The sequence below is a fragment of the Sphaeramia orbicularis genome, chromosome 16 (assembly GCF_902148855.1).
Source record: "Sphaeramia orbicularis chromosome 16, fSphaOr1.1, whole genome shotgun sequence".
NCBI lineage: Eukaryota > Metazoa > Chordata > Actinopteri > Kurtiformes > Apogonidae > Sphaeramia > Sphaeramia orbicularis.
In genome coordinates, this window is record NC_043972.1 from 47,213,823 (window position 1) to 47,233,029 (window position 19,207).

Here is a 19,207-nt window from a genome sequence, read left to right on the forward strand (position 1 = left end):
CTGTTTGTATTTAAGTGAATCTCTGTTCAGTGTTGTTGAGTGATCTCGGAGCATATGTGATCGGTATTAGTTTGTCAGCCTCTTGGTTATGGAGTAATATATCCATGTCCATGAGAAGATTCATCAAGCAAGAGCATCAACTGCATCCTAGAGGTGATAATACCAAAACGTGTGTTTGCCTGAACTCTTATTCGAGTCTTTCACAAGCATGTTCTTGTGCGTTTTCCCAGGTCCACGTTCTCAGGAAGTATTTACCTAAATGACAGACCATCCTCAGAGGCCTTTCCATCCATGCTAGCAACAGCTTTCACCTTTGCTGGGTGTGTTCTTCTTCCCGTCTGATGATTTGCCCCAGAACCTTGAAATGGAAGTTGTAGAGTTCAGTTCAATGCAGTTCTCAGCTTTCAATGTCACAGTAGATTGTTTTAATGTTTTTTAAAGTGCCAACAGGACCAGGACATCATCCATCTAATAATATACTCTTCCAGGTCCTCCAGGTGTTCTGGTGCAGAGGAAATGTCCAGGTGGTGTCTGTTAAGGCCAAAAACTCTGAATTTGCATTAGGTTTTTGATTCTGGTAACCTCTGGTTGTCCAAGGATGTGCTGTCAGATCTACACATGAGTGACACTGATCTTCAGGTTTTTCTTCTGTGACCATATTCACATTAGTGATATGAACAGTTTGTTCAAAATAAGAAATCCTTTAGGCGAACAAACCAAACTAAATAATTCATTAATGATGTTTTCATCTCTTTGTTCAACTGAGCTGAAGGACTTTTTGTGTCAAAGTTAATGGAGAGTGTAGTCTGGAATTTTCATTGAGAAAAAATATCTGACTTTGTTTAAATCAGGTGGCTGATTTGACATCCAACATGAGATTTCCTCCAGCATGTCATGATTTTGAGTTCTGAAAACAAAAACAAAAACGAAAACACAAATTTTCCAATCTTACACCAACACCTTTTTTTGTGTATTCACAATCCAAAGAAAATATACACTAAAACCTTTACTTACAGACAAGAACACAAAGGACAGTGAAGAACAAACCTAAGTAGCTGAGCCCACCAGCTCAACTCAAAGTTGTTCAGACAGTTTAACACACGCACACGCAGACACACATGTTCATCACACATAATAAACTCAGCATTCCATTCTAAGTGTCCACAAAGGTTGTTTACAAATGGGAAACCTTAAATTTCATGTCTTATATTTGTTTTATACTTTTCTTCAAGTAAAATGCTTCAAGAATAAAAGTACTGAGACTTTACCAAATGTGAGTCACTGATAAATCCTATTGAACAGTTCAGTTGCAGTTCCTTTTTATGTAAATAATGAAGCTTCGGGGTACGCTACAGTTAGTCATGGAGTTCTTCAAGTTCTCACAGGTTTTTCCTGGATCATCTCTGGACCTGCTGCTGTGGTCCTGCTTCTCTCCTGCCTCCATCATCATTATTCATTTATCCATATTGTATATGGAGATAGTGTTTATCATATAGTAACTGGGGTGGCAGAGGTTTCTGTAGTTGGTACTAACAGCTGCAGTATTAGTGTGTCCACTGTTAGTACTTCGAGTAGTAGTATTAACAGTTAACAGTTATGGGTATTTGTACTTATACTAGTAACAGCAGTTCTAGTTTTTAACAGTTATATTTCAGTTTGCTGTGCATGGATGTGTCTCCTCCTATTTCCTTTATAATTCAAATAATACTATAATTTATCTATAATTCTGTTACATAAATACCATACATCTTGAAAAGATCAGCCAACCATCAATTTAGATTCTGAAATAATGAGAAAACCACACAATACTTTTCTACAACAGGTCCTCAACTTGCTTTACTGCTCCATTTTTGCATCATTAAATACGTACATATGCATTCACTCATTTCCCAACACAGAGGCAAACTGTACTAAAACAGTGGTTGTCAAACTTTTTACAGTGGAGTACCCCCTGAAATATATATATATTTTAGCCAAGTACCCCCAACTCTCACTTCAGCATTTTTGATTGAAAAAAATTAGGCAAAATTTGTTCCTGTGCCAAAGATGTCTGCTTATATTTTTTAAAACTTTGTAAACAAACAACATATATTCAGCTGTAATATATAAAAAGTAACACATTTTTAAAGTAAGTTTTGTGTGCAAAATATAAACTGAAATGTGCCCTCATTCATTGATAAGAAAAATAAATAAATTGGTCATTAATTAATAAATGAACCTTTCATCAACAAAAAAAGAATCACTTAGCTACTCAAATAAACTCCTTTTGAATAATATAAAATAGAAATGTTCTTAAAGTGTTACCAAAGCTTATACAAAATGATTGACAATAAAAGTATTATATGAATGTATTTATTGTGTTTTATATTTCAGCATTAATTCTCATGATTTATTTTGTATTGGGTACATGATGACTTATTTAACCCTTTCATGCATAAATTATGAGAACCTTAGTTGAGATTTTTGTCCTGAGTGTTTATATTTCTCTTTAGGCATGAAAAAAAGTCAGTGTGGTTGAAATTTTTTTAATGAACCTATTTTTCATGGAGTTACAAAAATGTCCACTCAGCTGGACACCATGTGTTTAATTCAGTGTTTTTCAACCTTGGGGTCGGGACCCCATGTGGGGTCGCCTGAAACTCTAATGGGGATGCCTGAAATTTCTAGTAATTGATAAAAAAAAAAAAAAGTAAATTACAGATTAAAATATTTTTAATGATTCAATATATATTTCATTATAATTAAAACACCACACAATTTTCCTAGTAAAAATCAAGTTCAAATAAAATGCAGGATATAATATCTGAGAGGGCATATCGTGACTGACCCGATCATGTGACCGCATGTGTTACTATGCTTCAACCTGGCTAGACATAATCGCAGTCAAAAACTGGACCGAACAGAGTATATGTATGTATATAATACATTATATCGCCTAAATGTCCTCTAAAATTATCTTTTGCTTGCAACACAGTATAGCAAACTATTACATGATCAGAAACAAATTAATTTTAGCAAAAAAATTTCTCTGTTTTGAATGTCTGGGGTCGCCAGAAATTTGAGATGTTAAAATGGGGTCAGGAGTGAAAAAAAAAAAAGGCTGGAAACCAGTGGTTTAATTTTTAAAGCAAAGAAACATGTATTTAAAACCATCACCAGAAAGTGATAAACTGTGTGAAAATTATGAAATAAAAACAGTTTTCATGCAGCTAATCTGATGTTTTCTCACATTTTGGCATACTCTAATACCAGTTATTACTCACTTCATGGAGATAATATGCAAAAAAAAAAAAAAAAAAAGTTTTTGTTTAAGAAAACTGTAAATTACAGTCTAATAATAATTAGCAATTGATTTCTACTCAAACATGTTAGTGCAGATCAGGTTTATCAAGAACAGCACAGTTACAGTAATGGTATGAATTGAAACTAGGGACGCACTGATACCACTTTTTTCCAGACCGAATACGAGTACGAGTACGAGTACTTACATTTGAGTACTTGCCGATACCGAGTACCGACACGAGTACTTAATAATTCCATTCCAGTTCTTAGTTCCTTTTGTAAATGTGCTTTATTGTCATTGTCATTGTCATTAGTCTGACTGGAACAAAGTGCTGCTACTGACATTTAATGTGTTGGAATGAGCGTTTCTCAATTAATCCACCAGGGGGCGCCGCTGTTAATTAACCATACTGGACAAATACCACGAAGAAGAGTAAAGTTTTTTGAGAAGAAGAAAGTCAGTACTAACTAACATGGAGACGACAGAGGCAACACTAATGTGATTCTAATATTGCAGCGTTTTTGCTAGTAAGGTTTAACAGCTTAGCTTCAGCAGGTAGAGAAAAGAGAAATGAGCGATAAGTTTCGTTTTCACTTCCGCTGGCGAGGGTCTGCACCACTCCCTACTCCTGCTGGTATTCTCATTCTGGGTACGCATGCGCCAGCACCTGGAAAATGGATGGAATCTACGCAGAGGACGAACAGAATGCTGCGTCCGTATCTGTGTCTTTAACGTTACTTGCAGTCAGCGTTACTTTTATCACCGTCATTTATTTTGAAAAATCTTCACACTCTTCACACTCCCCACACATTATTCCACCACCGCTGCGTACCTGCTGCGCTGAACTGTGAATGTCACACGGCCGTAAGTGGTATCGGTGCATTTGTATTGGATATCTTTACGAGTACAAGTACAAGTACACACACTGAGTATCGGAGCCGATGCCAATACTCGTATCGGTATCGGCACATCCCAAATTGAAACCCATGAATATACAAGAAAACAGCTGTAGAATAGCTGTCCACTGTAGTGACCAGTATGCATGAAAGGGTTAATGTATTTTTCACAAAAAAATGTCAAGTACCCCCTGGACTTCTTCCAAGTACCCCTGGGGGTATGCGTACCCCACTTTGGGAACCCCTGTACTAAAAGAATTCCTTTAAAAACATAAAAACTCTGATTACACAGCTGGTGAGAATTATTCCTTCCTTTTTTTTCTTCCTTTCTTTACTATGTTGCTCCGATACAAATTCAGGAGTGCCCTGAGATTTTGACTTCCTCCTTTGAGAGTTTTGAAGAATTGTTTCCCACTCCTGTCCATGAGAGGGCGGTAATGTCCCTTTTAGTTGGTTTAACAACTCTAATAAAACCCAAAGAAGAAGACACAAGCCGGAAACAGAAGGTCGAGCTTGAGTTTGACAGACAGTGAGCAGTAACAGACTACATCCACAGTCACAGACCAACACTTTTACACCAGGTAACTCCTCAGACTTTATATCTATTTTATTAACACATGGCTGAGTATAATAAAACTAATGTGTTTATGTGTAAATGGGGTGCAGACAGGAGACACAGCCACGAAATAAGTAAAGTGTTTTAAAAATATATATATATCTCGTGTCAGTTTACCCACGGACCTCTGCTGAAGTTCAGCACAAACTCACAGTGGAAAAGCAGCTCCGTGTCGCTTCTTGAAACCGTTTTATCATTTAATTCAGGTTATTTCCTTGTGTAAGAGGCGTTCACTGACTGTTACGAAAACAGTGCACGCGCCTTCACAGCTGTTGCACGTGAATTAATCAGTGAAAATTCACCTGATGGGCTGATTTTATTTTCACTATTCATTTTATTTTAGACGAATGTAGTATATTAATGTAGATTCTGTCGTAAATTTTACTGCATTATAATACGGACGTTTACCGATTTTGTGTTAAATATTAACATCTAAGTTTGTTTATGGGATGCACTGAAATGAGTTTATTCTCTGCTACAACGTCCATAATGTCAAAGGTTACCCTAACATTTTATAATGAATATGTTATGTTCATGTCTGAGTTAAAATATTGTGTTTTCCACACTACATCGCAATAAAGTAATCAGTAAAGTAATGAAGAAATATATGACAAAAAGTACATCCAGAAACAAGTTTTAGTCCTTTATCACCACCGGGGTCACCATTGCCAGCATGTTTTGACTACACAGAGGAGAGCCTTTGTCAGGGCACAATACAAAAGACTATAAACCATGTCTTTATTGGATCAGTAACATGTTTTTTTTTTTTTCTGTTATTTCATCTGTTTTCTAGTTTGTAACAGAGCATGAAAAGCTTTGAATGACAATTGCAGTAGCTGTTTTAAAGTACAAATTTTCTCAAAGCCACATTTAAAAATAAAGCCATTGAGCCTCTCTAAAGACTGAGGCGGGTGATAAACTAACTGTTTTCCATATCACTATCCACATGTCTCTTTTACAGACACACCCAGATGCAGCAGACCTTCATATCTTCATGAGAAGCGTGACAGTGCTTGGAGGGGGGATTGGGGGTTTGGCAGCATCTTATTACCTTGCTAAGAACCCACAAGTTACAAAGGTATATCACACACGCATTCAGAATACTATTACACTGAACAAAAATATAAATGCCCCACTTTTGTTTTTGCTCCCATTTTTCATGAGCTGAACTCAAAGATCTAAAACTTTTTCTGTGTACACACAAGGTTTATTTCTCTCAAATATTGTTCACAAATCTGTCTAGATTTGTGTTAGTGAACACTTCTTCTTTGCTGAGATAATCCATCCACCTCACAGGTGTGGCATATCAAGATGCTGATTAGACAGCATGATTTTTGCACAGGTGTGCCTTAGGCTGGCCACAATAAAAGGCCACTCCAAAATGTGCAGTTTTATCACACACCACAATACCACAGATGTCACAAGTTTTGAGGGAATATGCAATTGGCATGCTGACTTCAGGAATCTCCATCAGAGCTTTTGCCTGTGAATTGAATGTTCATTTCTCTACCGTAAGCCATCTCCAAAGCTGTTTCCGAGAATTCATGAAGAAGACTGTGCGAGGAAAATGGTGGTCACACCAAATACTGACTGGTTTTCTGACCCCCCTGGACCACCCAATACAGTAAAAGTGCACATTTTAGAGTGGCCTTTTATTGTGGCCAGCCTAAATCACACCTGTGTAATAATCCTGCTGTCTAATCAGCATCTTGATATGCCACACCTGTGAGGTGGATGGATTATCTCAGCAAAGGACAAAGGAGAAGTGCTCACTAACACAGATTTAGACAAATTTATGAACAATATTTGAGAGAAATAGGCCTTTTGTGTACATAGAAAAAGTTTTAGATCTTTGAGTTCAGCTCATGAAAAATGGGAGCAAAAACAAAAGTGGGGCATTTATATTTTTGTTCAGTGTAGTTAAAGGAGCTTTGGTGTCACACACTTTGTAGCCAAAAGTTTGGAATCTGCTTCATCATCGTTTATGGTTTTGGTCAGAACTGTGCTCTTTTGCACATGCAGACAAAGCCTACCTTTAACTGCCTCTTTGTGCTCATATGAATAATATTTTTTGCTTAGGGAGCTTCCAAACTTAGTGAAATGACCCAGAAGTATCTCAGTGTCAGCCATGATAAGAGTTGTCCAATTGCAATAAATTCAAAGGAAATGAGCTTCAGTGTTTCCTGTAGTGTCTCCTGTAGCAGAGGATACACTGGACCATCTGTTACCAAACGACAGGAGAGAAGGCCATCTCACAGTTCACTGCATCAGCAACATTTGTGCCATTCTGTCACAAAAGCAAACAATCAACATGACAGACAGGACACACATTTCATCTTTTGCCATATCTGTTTGAAATGCTCATATGTAAACAGTGCACTGTGAACTGGAGGTTTAGCAGGAAGAGAAGTACAGTCAAATCAGGTTGGAGGACGTATATCTGTGTTACAGAAAAAATTCAGCATATTAGACAGGCCGTGAATTCCTCAACACCAGGTTCAGGATCTGTGCTGTCTGAAAACCATTTAAACACCCTGACACACTTTAATCCAATCAATGACAAAAATCTGGAGGACATTCTACACCAGCTGAGCTCTTCCTACTGCTGTCTAGATGTTTTACCCACAGATTTTTTCAAAAAAGTTTCACATGTCATGGCATCTGACCTGTTACAGATTGTAAACGTGTCTCTAAGCTCATGAGTCTTCCCACAGACCCTGAAAACAGCTGTTATTCAGCCGCTCCTAAAAAAGAACACTCTAGAAAAGACCTCAATGAACAACTACAGGCCGATATCAAATCTTCCTTTTTTAGGTAAAATCATTGAAAAGGCTGTGTCCCAACAGCTAAATTACTTCTTAACAGTCAACAGCTGCTTTAACGTCTTTCAGTCAGGTTTTAGACCACATCATAGCACTGAGACAGCTCTGCTCAAAGTATTTAATGACATTCGCTTAAACACAGATCATGGCAGATCTTCAGTTTTAGTGTTACTGGACCTCAGTGCTGCATTCGACACAGTCGACCATGATATATTACTTGATCGACTGGAAAATTGGGTGGGACTATCTGGCACAGTTCTTGATTGGTTTGCATCCTACTTAAAGGGCAGGGATTATTTTGTGTCAATAGGTATCTTTAAATCTGAGCAGACCAAAATTACATGTGGAGTCCCCCAAGGCTCCATCCTGGGGCCCCTTCTGTTCAACATCTACATGCTTCCACTGGCTCAGATCATAGAAAAAAACAAAATAGATTACCATAACTATGCAGATGACACACAGCTCTACATTTCAATGTCCCCAGGTGACCATAGCCCCATACAAGCACTGGGTAAATGCATGGAGCAAATATCTGAATGGATGGGCCATAACTTTCTTCAGTTAAACAGAGATAAAACTGAGGTAGTCATTTTTGGACCCAAGGGGGAACGTCTTAAAATCAGCATGCAGCTCCAGTCACTTCAGTTAAAAACTTCAGACCAGGCCAGGAATTTGGGTGTTGTCATGGATTCAGACCTGAATTTTAAAAACCACATACAAACAATTACAAAGTCAGCTTACTATCACCTCAAGAACATTTCTAGGATTAAAGGACTGATGTCGCAGCAGGACCTTGAAAAACTTGTCCATGCCTTCATCTTTAGTCGAGTTGACTACTGTAACAGTATCTTCTCTGGTCTGCCTAAAAAGTCTATTCGACGACTGCAACTGATCCAGAATGCTGCTGCTCGAGTCCTCACTAAGACCAAGAGAGTGGACCACATCAGCCCAGTTCTGAGGTCTCTACACTGGCTCCCTGTCTCTCAGAGAATAGACTTCAAAATTCTCTTACTAGCATATAAAGCACAGAATGGTTTAGGCCCAAAATACATTAGAGACCTTCTAGTCCAGTATGAACCATCCAGACCACTCAGGTCATCTGGTGCAGGTCTGCTCTGTGTTCCTAAAGTCAGAACTAAATATGGAGAATCAGCGTTCAGTTTCTATGCTCCGTATATCTGGAACAAACTACCAGAAAATATCAGGTCTGCTGAGAGTCTGAGTTCTTTTAAGTCCAGGTTAAAGACTCACCTGTTCACTGCTGCCTTTGACTAAAAGGCTTTTGACTTTTTAAATTTTATATTCTCTTTGAAACTCTGCACTGCAACTCTTACTTTAATATGTGTGTGTTTTTATTTTTATTTTATTTTATTTTATTTTGATTTTATGTGTTGTTTTCTTACTCGCTGTTTTTAATCACCTTTTATATGTTTCTTTTATAATGTTTTAAATGTGTTTCTTTTTGTTTCTTTTATTTCAATGTCCTGTGTGAAGCACCTTGAATTGCCTTGTTGCTGAAATGTGCTATACAAATAAACTTGCCTTGCCTTGCCTTGCCTTGCCTTGCCTGTGCATTTGATTAAATTGTTATAAATTTAGGCAGATGATGCTTGATTCAAAAAGTAAACTTAAAAAGACCACATATAGATTAGTAGATTTGTATACATAATCTATATCATCATTCTTATGTTACATAGATTTTGATACAGTTTGAAGGGCCTGGAGGTTAATGAAAATAATTATATAATATTTGGTTAAATTATGTGTGAATAGAGATTAAAAATGGCAATTATTAAATGATTAGTTTGTCTCTTTATCAGGTCATTGTATTGGAGAGCAGCAGTCGTTTTGGAGGCTGGTTGTGGTCCACCAGGAGGTCCGATGGAGCAGTCTTTGAACATGGACCCAGAGGGATTCGACCTAGTGGGGCAGTGGGACGCAACACGCTCAATATGGTGTGTTCCACCACAGTCAGAACACTACAGTCGAGGGAGATGTTGGTGGACAGCGGGCTGAACTGGACAGCTAACCCAAATCTTGAAGGGATGATTTTAACATTGGAATTGATGATATTAATCAAAGTGTGTATGTGCAGGTGGATGAGCTGGGTCTTGCCGGGGAGATTCTACCAGTCACATACAGTCATGTAGCCTCCAAGAACAGATATCTGTATGTTAAAGGACAGTTGCACAGGATGCCCTCAAGAATAAGGTAAGATTGCATCAAAGATAAAGACCTACAACATATAAATATGTCAAATATATCATTTGTAATGATGCAGGTTTATTGAAGGCTTCTGCAAATCTTTAAAAAATCTAAAACCCAATATTCAGAATTTAGGCCTCAAAATATTATCTGGTCTTAAAAACTTTATATTTTTATTGCTTTTATGGAGTTGCTGTAACTTCAGTCCAGCCTTAAATGTATATTTTTGCAGGGAAAAAAACTAAATGGCACTAAATATGCAATAATTTATCTGAACACAAAAAAAAAACACAAGGGCAAAAAGCAAATATTGCCAAGTTACTCAACTCCTATAAAACACCAAACACTGTTAAATGTGTTCTAGGTTGTATTTCCAGCTGACAGTCAGTGTTTGTTGACTTATTTACTACACAATGAAACCGTCACGAATTTCCAAAACAAAGTATCTTTCTTCTCATGAACTGTGACTGGATTTATGTCCTCTGTGTCTTCTTTCAGTGGGCTCCTGTGGACACTCCCGCCTTTCTCCCGTCCTCTCCTGTTTAATGTTGTCAAGGAGATGCTGGTAAAGAAAGGCAACAAAGAGGATGAGACCATGCATTCATTTGTTTCCAGGAGGTTAGGAAAGGAGGTGAGGGGAGCTCTGTCCATTTCATCAACAGTGATTACTGTGATCATAAACTAAGGCCAGATCATTGTATGAGCAACTAAAGCAGTGAAAATGCCCCAAAAGTAATAACACAATTATATTATATTATTCACCATCAATCTATATTCGTAATATTGCTGCCTCCTCTTCATTTCCTTCTTCAGGGTTCCCACGGGGTCTTAAAACGTCTTAAAAGTCTTGAATTTACAAATCTGCATTTGATACCTTAAAAGAATCTTTAAAATGTATTAAATTTGATATGGTCGATCTTAAGTTATGTTGCCATAAACTGCAATAAACATGTTTAAATGTGTCTGTTAAATGTCCAAGCTGCAAAGAACGCAACGTTAGTCAACCCAGTTCCACCCATTCCAACCCGACAGTTTATACTGAAATTAGGCACCGATTATTGCTAACTTTGCCCCCAGTGAGAAATGACTTCGAACGTTGAGACTCACAGTGTTGGAGTAAATAAATACATTTTTCTAAATTCTAGGAGTCATGAATTTTTGCCAGTATGGCTGTGAAATAGGTATTAATTTCTGTTCTACGTAGTCTTAAAAAGGTCTTAAAAAGTCTTAAATTTAACTTGCAGAAACCTGTAGGAACCTTGCTTCTTGTCTTTGTGTTTTTGTAGTTGGCAGACATTGCTGTGGACAGTTTTTGTCGTGGTGTTTTTGCTGGCGACTGTAGGAAGCTGAGTGTGCGCTCTTGTTTTCCTCCCCTCTTCAATGCAGAGCAGCGTAGAGGGTCTCTGATCCTCGGGATGCTGCTGGGCTCAGGTAAGTACCAGCTCCCACCACACTGTTATCATTACCAATAATTACACACATATAGAAAAATAAAGGTTATACTACACTATATTTACATATGCAGGTGATGTACTGCTATGAAAGGGACAGTTTATTTTTGATGTGTATTATAGTTTTGAAAGGGACCGAGTTTATTTTGGTGTATATTGCTGTTGCAAAATGGACAGTCTATTTTTGATCTGTATAGCATTTTTGTGTTTAGTCAGAATTTAGTCTGATATGTTTAGGATTTGTTGAGATACTTATGGGATCTGACATGGGAATTTAGGGTAGGTAGGAGGATGGGGCAAAGGGGAGGGAGTATATAAGTTAAATTTCATCCTGCTCCTTTTCAAATATGCTTTTTTTTCTTTCATATAAAATTTTCTTGTTGTTTTGGTTTCAATGTTAAATTCAAAATGAAATAATCAATCATATGCAGGTGATGTACTGCAATTTTTATCATTGACAAAAACAAAATAGCAAAAGCTAATGGTGAAATAACATTTCTGTTTTGTTAATAAAACTAATAAAATGCTGCTTTACAGAAACAGTACTAGCAGTAGTAGTATTGTCTCTTTACAACTAAACTAAAAGCATTAATTGCTCATAAATTGTTGAGGTTTTGTTTCTGTCCTTTTTGTTTCATACATAACCTCGTATTTCGTGTAACCCATCAGCTAAATTTGTGAGAATGTGTCAGTTTCCAAATACAAAGAAATGCCAGTTCTGAGACCATGTATTATTAGTGAAGGCCTAAAGCACAAAAACTGAGCATTTTTAGGGTTGGTTGTTTGATGGTGTGTTCTTAAATCTGAATTATAACATAACTGACAAAACTGATAGATAAGATAATATGTTTTCCCCCAAATATGCTTCTGTACTGCTCTGTATTAATTTGAACAGAATTCCTTTGTCAGGTGTTCATGTGTCTTCCTCCCTCTGTTAAATGTTATTCTGCTGTATTTCTTTACTTCACATAAATCCTTAACTCGGCGCTTCATTCTCAGTACTAGTGGACAGAATCATCACATTTGAGTTGTTATGTACTGTACCCTCCCTGTACATTGACATAGAAGGGTTAATTTACCATTTCTTCTGCCTCTGTGTGATTAATAAGTGTTTTGTGTGTTTGTGTGAAACCCCTGCAGGTCCTGGTCCTATGGTCCCCCCTGGTCCTTTGGCTCAGAGGTCTGTTAAAGAGTCCTGGGCACAGTGGTCTCTGCGTAGGGGAGTGGAATCCCTCCCTGAGGCCATCGTTGAGCACCTTGGACAGAACAAAAGAGTGCATCTTCACAGAGACACTCCTGTGAAACACGTCAGCCCATCGGCCTCTGGTTGGACGGTCAGTGGGTTCACCTCTATGTAAAAACAGAGATGGCAGAGGGCACCTGTAGGGAAGTTTCATTGGTAGCTATTTCAAAAGATCATGTATCATACTAGTGGTTCTGTCTGGTAACTTACGTTATAGCCTGTTGTCGGGTACATGTGAGTACTAAGTCACTGCTCCGTCAGTCAGTCATGGTCAGTGACATGTTTCCTCCTTCACGGGCTGTTCCAGCACTGGTAGTGACCAAAGCTCGTAGTATTGTCCGATTACCCGGGCTGTGATGACTAGTCACTGACCCCCTGCAGCAGACACCAGTCTAAGATGACACATCATCGGCCAGTGCTGGGTCACGTCTCTAGGACAATGGCGGAGGCGACTGCACAAACAACTGCGAACATGTGCTTTAACTTAATCTCACTCACTGACTGCTGCTTGTTTACTCACACTCGATCACCTGGAATCAGTGATGGGTATGCCACTTTTGGGTGGCAATGGCTGCTCCCCATAGGTTCTGCCCCTGCACCGAATATAAAGGATTTATATTGCATTTATGGTGTTTTTTTTTGTTTTTTTTTTGTTTTTTTTTTTCACTGAATTTCTGCCTCTCTTGCTTACAAGTAATACTCAAAACACAATTAATGTTGTAAGCATGACCAGTACAGGTACACTTTCAAATGCTTACATGAAATATATCTTATATCTGACTGTTCAGTGTGTTCACAGTAAACACATGCTTGTTTTTGTTTGTTTAGATCCATTTGGAAGATGGAGTCATACACACTGACCACATCGTCTCTGCACTGCCTGCAAAAAGTAAGTGTTGAACTCATAACATATGAGAACACACGCACTGACTGCACTCTATTAAAGCCTTCAGACCAGTTCTCCTTTATGTAGCTGATGTTAAAAACGTGTGAATACAGAGTATATTATGTAGAATGTCACTTTGCACTTGAAAGAGTACATGCCATGCCATTCCAAGGTCTTTGCAATGCTTTAACTATAGCCTACAGTCTGGACACATGATCATATTATCACAGATGAGTGAGCATCTCTGTCTTTGTAAAATAATGACAGAATACCCGTTAAGAACTCGTCAAGGCACATTCTAATGTGTTGATGTGTTTAAAGTCTGAAGTGTTGTTTGTATTTGTGCAGCCCTGTCTTCAGCCTTGCCTGCTTCCTGTCAGCCGCTCATCCAGCAGCTGCAGGACATCTCCACGGTGACGGTTGCTGTGGTAAATCTGGAGTATGAAGGCTCCATCCTGCCTGTAATGGTACGACACATGTCTATATAATATGCTAGCACTGACTCTGTTATTCCCCCATTTAGCCTACAGCATCAGTTTTGTGGAAACACAGCTTAATCCTTCTCTTTCTCTGTTCTCTTTTTTATATTTTTAAACTTTATTTTCATGTAAGTGTAAATAACAGACTTTTCAGTTTCTTTTTATCTCATGACATGATCTATCTGCTCATGAATTGCACTTCTTCTTGTTTACAAGTTTACATAGTGTACATTTCATCTACATTATTCCAAATTTAGAAATTTCACTTTTCAAAATGTCAAACATGTCATTTTAATGTATATTCTCTCTGTTTAACTGGTTTATCCACTTTATTATGATGATTTCATGATAATAGAAATATTTTTTTCACTTGAGATTTTATTTTATCACATTCTTAAGGGGTCAGAGGGTCACATATACACTATATGGACAAAAGTATGTGGACACATTGAATTCAGGTGTTTCTTTTCTAACAGGGGTCTGGGATACAAAACAATAATGACAAATGTCATAATATAGTTTTATTTTATTATATCATAAATATCATTGTATTGCATTTGTTAGTTTTATTTAAATTGTTATCTTTGCTTCCAAAATGCCTCAGAGATGGTTTTTACTTCATTTCTTTCAACATTTATTCTGGGCTTTTTTTATACATGACTAGGATTTTAAATATTCTACCTCTAAATTTCTAAAATATTTTTTGTACTCTGACTGTAAATAATAATTTTCCACCACAGCTAACCATCTACTTTCTTAACATCTCACTTAGGAAGAAAAATCTCCCATTAAACTTTAAGGAAATTTTATCTCAAATCAGCATGAACAGGACACCTTACAGCTGTAGCCATGATGTGTCCCAATATTTTTGTCCATATGGTTTATAAACATCAATATTTCTTTAAAGTTTAATGGGAGATTTTTCTTCCTAAGTGAGATGTGAAGATTTAATCCCTGCAGTTAATATTTAGTGACATTGCTTCAGACACTCAGATGCTTCCTGTGATCATTGATTTAAAAACTACTCATCAGGGAGAATGTTTTATGACTTACTTGTAATGTTTTTGCTTGTTTTTAGGGTTTTGGTCACCTGGTTCCCTCTGCAGAGGATCAGGGTTTACTTGGGATCGTCTATGATTCTGTTCCATTCCCTCAACACAACAGACCTGATGGACACACAACTAGACTGACGGTACATGTACATCATGGTCTCACTGTTTACATGAGAACAGAACCCAGAACTATAACAACTAGATGTCTTATTTCATACTTAATGAGAAACTCAAGTACCAAACTCATGGGGGGGGGGGGTCCTCCGCTTTTTTCTGCACTAACCACGCCCACTTTGAATACAGACCAATCACGCAATAGTTCTCACATGCTGCACGAGAAGAAAGTTCTGCCCAAACGGTGTGTTGAGGACAGGCTGTGAGAACAAAAATACGTCAGTTAGTTCTTGCAGCCCCAGGAGCGAGAAGAAAGTTCTCTCGGAGTATGTAGCAGGCTTCACTGTTACTGTAAAAACTATGAAGGATGATGAACTGTGGCTGGTTGAGATTGAGTAATTAAAGCGCTGCATGGGCATACGGTCAGATATGAAGTGGTCAGGGATTAGGCAGGATTCTTTACAGGCTTTCCCTTATTTGGATCAAGATGATGAAACGGATCAGATACTGAAATGTCAAATATGCATGTTATGTTAAACTCTTACACAGGCTGCATGCTCCATCAGACTAAGAGGGATTGTGTTGGGGATGATCCTTCTTCTTAAAGGGGTGATGTGGCCTGATGGGTGTGTAAAGGTCCTGCCCCTCCTCTACCAGGAAGTAGGGTGCTTGCGCAGGTCTTGAAAGTCTTAAAAAGTATGGAATTTTGTATGAAAGTCTTAATAAAGTCTGGAAACTAATCGAATTTTAGAGTATGCTCAAAGGCACTTAATCTTGTATGAAAAATAAAAATACATTAGGAAAGCATATTAGTTACTTAGTTTCTGTTTATTTCAAATATGCAACAAAACAAAGTAATCCTGTTTTAGTTTAGATTGCAAGAAAACATGAAAAACATATCTATATCATAATACTGGAAGGTCTCAGAGCATCTGTGTGTGTGTGTGTGTGTGTGTATCTGCACAGTTCTGAGAAAATCAGAGGTTTTTAATTGGCCACTTTGGTACCTACAGTTGAGGAACAGTCCCATCTCTACATTAAATGTCTCGGCAAGTTGACAGGTTGATAGGACCAATATTTTGGAAGATATTAGTCATTTTAGAATACAGTCGCCTTACAATCACGTTGCTCAGTTGACTGGAAGCACAGTACCACGCTGCATAACAGGAAATAAATTAAAAACATAAACAACGCATTTACTAGCTTCAGTCCCTAGATATTGGTATTAATATGACCCCTCATTACTGGAATGATTCTAGTGAAAGATATTTGTATGAATTATGCATTCATTCATTCATACATTTATTAAAATGAACATTTCTACTACACACAACGGGTACAATCTCAACCAACAAAAGTAGGAACACTAGTATAAAAGTACATAAAATCAAGGTCTTGGGGGGAAAAAAAAATAGCAGTTTTGAAAATGTCTGGAAAAAGTCTGGAATTCTTATTTGGGTAAAGATCAAGCACCCTGAGTAGAGTTTTTAACATTTACCTTCAAGTAGCTGGTTAAAGATGTGAGGCCAAAGAGACAAAATGGACGCATCGTTAGATCAACCCTTGGCTTCAGTAACATGAATGTGTGATGGTATTTACAGTCATTCAAGAAGCAGCTGAACTGAAACATTCACATCTAATGTCGTCTAGGTGATGATGGGTGGGGCCTGGTTCCAGGAGGTTTTTGGGACCCCAGAGGATGTGAAGGAGGTAGATCTGTTAAACAGAGCCACAGAAGCGGTGCGATGCCACCTTGGGGTCACAACAGAGCCCACATGGAGTTGGGTGGGTTTACATAAGGTAAGATGGGACTGAATGTTCACTGCACATCCATGTTTGTCCAAAAATACAAATACAAATGTTTCATCAAAACAGTGATGGACAGATTCAGAAACAGTTTAGAGTTGGCAGAGATGTTTTCAGTCAGGATGTTAAATCAGTTGTTTCCATTTAAAAAAATAGCTATTTTTGGTAATTTTGTGTGTTGTGTTGGTGTCATCTGTAGAGCTGACATTAGTTCTTCTGTTCTTCTTTTGTCTCTCATCAGGACTGCATACCTCAATATTATTTAGGACACTTTAAGAAAATAGGTAAGTGTACAGGTTTGATGTTGGTTGGAACTACGTGGTTTATTCTTTTTAAGATAAAGTCACATGTTGTAAATCTGTAGAAATGTGAAAGTGTGTTTGTGTTTTCTCAGAATCCATGCGAGGCTTCATAAAAGAGAATAATCTCCCGCTGTCACTGGTCGGGTCTTCCTATGATGGAGTATCAGTCAATGATGTCATCTTTCATGGACGAACGGCCGTAGAGAAGCTGTTGGGAGCTGAAGTCTAATGGAGCTGCTCAAAAACCTGACATCCATTTTCAGAACCGAACAACATGAGTAATTGTGGATCTGATGCTGCATTGCAGACATGAGCAAAAGAGCCATACACCATCAGCTATTAATGTTTTTTTTGTTTGTTTTTTTTCTACCCATAATGCCTCCTGCTCATTTATAAGCTCAAATTTGGACTTGTTGATTGTAAGTAAATGTGCATAGGTTTGGAGCAGCTGCTGACGGGTTGCTGTGATGCTTTTATCAGTGTAGTATGACACAAAAACATGTCATGATTTATTAAGTTAATTCATTACTAGATGATAAGAATAGTGTAGTAAGATAAGGGTTGCTTTGGGCATTTTTGGAAACCAACTATGAGCCTCAATTGGACCAGACTAAAGGAATGAGATGTGCATCAGTGCCTGTGCCAAGTGTTTCCACTGGTGAATCTGGTAACTTCAGCTGTGCCCTTTAGTAACATGTACACTCTAATGTCTGTATGTGTCAGAATAATGTACACTAGATTATTTTGGAGGGCTTGTTTTAACACTTAAACAGCTGTGAATGTAGACAATCTGAAGTGTTAATGAAGCTCATTTAGTCTGGATACAAGGTGTAGGACTTAAAGGGAGAAAAACGTTGTATGATGGAAAATACAACATGGTTTGGTGTTGGAGGTGAATCCCAGCATCCACCGTACTGACTGTGTGTGTCCACTGTTGAGGAAATCTGCAGGAACACAGTGAACACAGCTAGCAATACGCAGAGGTTGATTTTACTTCTAAATGTGAACAAATAAAAATGTTTAAAATGAAAACCGCTTTCTCATTTTTATTAGCTGAGTAAATTGTTTTGGAAGTTAGTGACAAAAGCTTAACATGTACGTGAAGGCAGGATTTTCAGTTTTTAGCAATAACTGGCTAATATACACTGGCCAAAAAAAAAGGTCACACTAATATTTCATTGGATCGCTTTTAGCTTTGATTACGGGACGCATTCACTGTGGCATTGTTTTGATAAGTTTCTGCAATGTCACAAGATTTATTTCCATCCAGTGTTGCATTAATTTTTCACCAGTTAAATGCAGATGGTGACTTTTTTTTGGCCAGGCAGTGTATATTAAGTATTTTTACACCATTGGCCTTAAAGTTGGAATCATTTCTGTTTTGAGATACATTCCTCTTTATTTCTGTTCACCTTTAACCTGGTGTATCGATCACATACTGAGTCCCATTCACAATTTAACCCATAAAGACCCAAACAGCCACTGAGGACCTAAACCATCTCCTGATCAAAAATGTTTAATATCTGTCGATCCATTAATCCTATCAATCCTTGTAAATAACTGGTGTAAAATACAGTTTGTCAGATATGACCCATTTGGACGTTCAGAGGCTCCGTAGTGAACATGGAAACACCATCATCTTCTACAACATTGATTCACCAGTAAACACATGGAGTTGGATCAATAACAGTGGATGGAGACACTTGGTTTATATTCAGTTAATGATATACAGGGGTTGGACAAAATAATGGAAACACCTTAAAAAATCAACAAAATATAATTTAATATGGTGTAGGTCCGCCTTTTGCGGCATTTACAGCCTCAATTCTCCGAGGTATTGATTCATACAACTTGTGAATTGTTTCCAAAGGAATTTTAAGCCATTCTTCAGTTAGAATACCCTCCAACTCTTTTAAAGACGATGGCGGTGGAAATCGACATCTTACTTGAATCTCTAAAACTGACCATAAATGCTCAATAATGTTGAGGTCTGGGGACTGTGCTAGCCATATGAGATGCTCAACTTCATTAGAATGTTCCTCATGCCATTCT

The 19,207-nt window shown here is 37.8% G+C and overlaps 2 protein-coding genes across 3 annotated transcripts in view; both read left to right on the top strand.

The window, feature by feature from the left end:
* LOC115435634 (zinc finger protein 239-like) overlaps positions 1 to 19,207 on the top strand; it is a 695,125-nt gene that overhangs the window by 566,460 nt on the left and 109,458 nt on the right. The window lies entirely within an intron of this gene.
* Positions 4,646 to 18,001, top strand: ppox (protoporphyrinogen oxidase). 2 transcript variants are annotated; one of them, XM_030158151.1, is made up of 14 exons: positions 4,699 to 4,760; positions 5,002 to 5,073; positions 5,757 to 5,873; positions 9,438 to 9,572; positions 9,713 to 9,828; positions 10,321 to 10,453; positions 11,109 to 11,253; positions 12,414 to 12,607; positions 13,345 to 13,405; positions 13,751 to 13,869; positions 14,960 to 15,073; positions 16,698 to 16,847; positions 17,095 to 17,137; positions 17,248 to 18,001. In XM_030158151.1, the coding sequence occupies exons 3-14, from the start codon at positions 5,790 to 5,792 to the stop codon at positions 17,382 to 17,384; spliced, it is 1,431 nt and encodes a 476-aa protein (XP_030014011.1). In that variant the 5' UTR covers positions 4,699 to 4,760; positions 5,002 to 5,073; positions 5,757 to 5,789; the 3' UTR covers positions 17,385 to 18,001. The 2 variants fall into 2 exon arrangements, with proteins under 2 accessions (XP_030014010.1, XP_030014011.1); XM_030158150.1 differs by lacking the exon at positions 5,002 to 5,073 and having other exon boundaries at positions 4,646 to 4,760.

Bases quoted from the DNA above. Each gene is read 5' to 3' on its own strand.
- ppox (XM_030158150.1), top strand. From the start codon at position 5,790: ATGAGAAGCGTGACAGTGCTTGGAGGGGGGATTGGGGGTTTGGCAGCA. The intron at 11,254-12,413 runs GTAAGTACCAGC...AAACCCCTGCAG, and splicing joins CGGGATGCTGCTGGGCTCAG to GTCCTGGTCCTATGGTCCCC. The intron at 16,848-17,094 runs GTAAGATGGGAC...GTCTCTCATCAG, and splicing joins GTTGGGTGGGTTTACATAAG to GACTGCATACCTCAATATTA.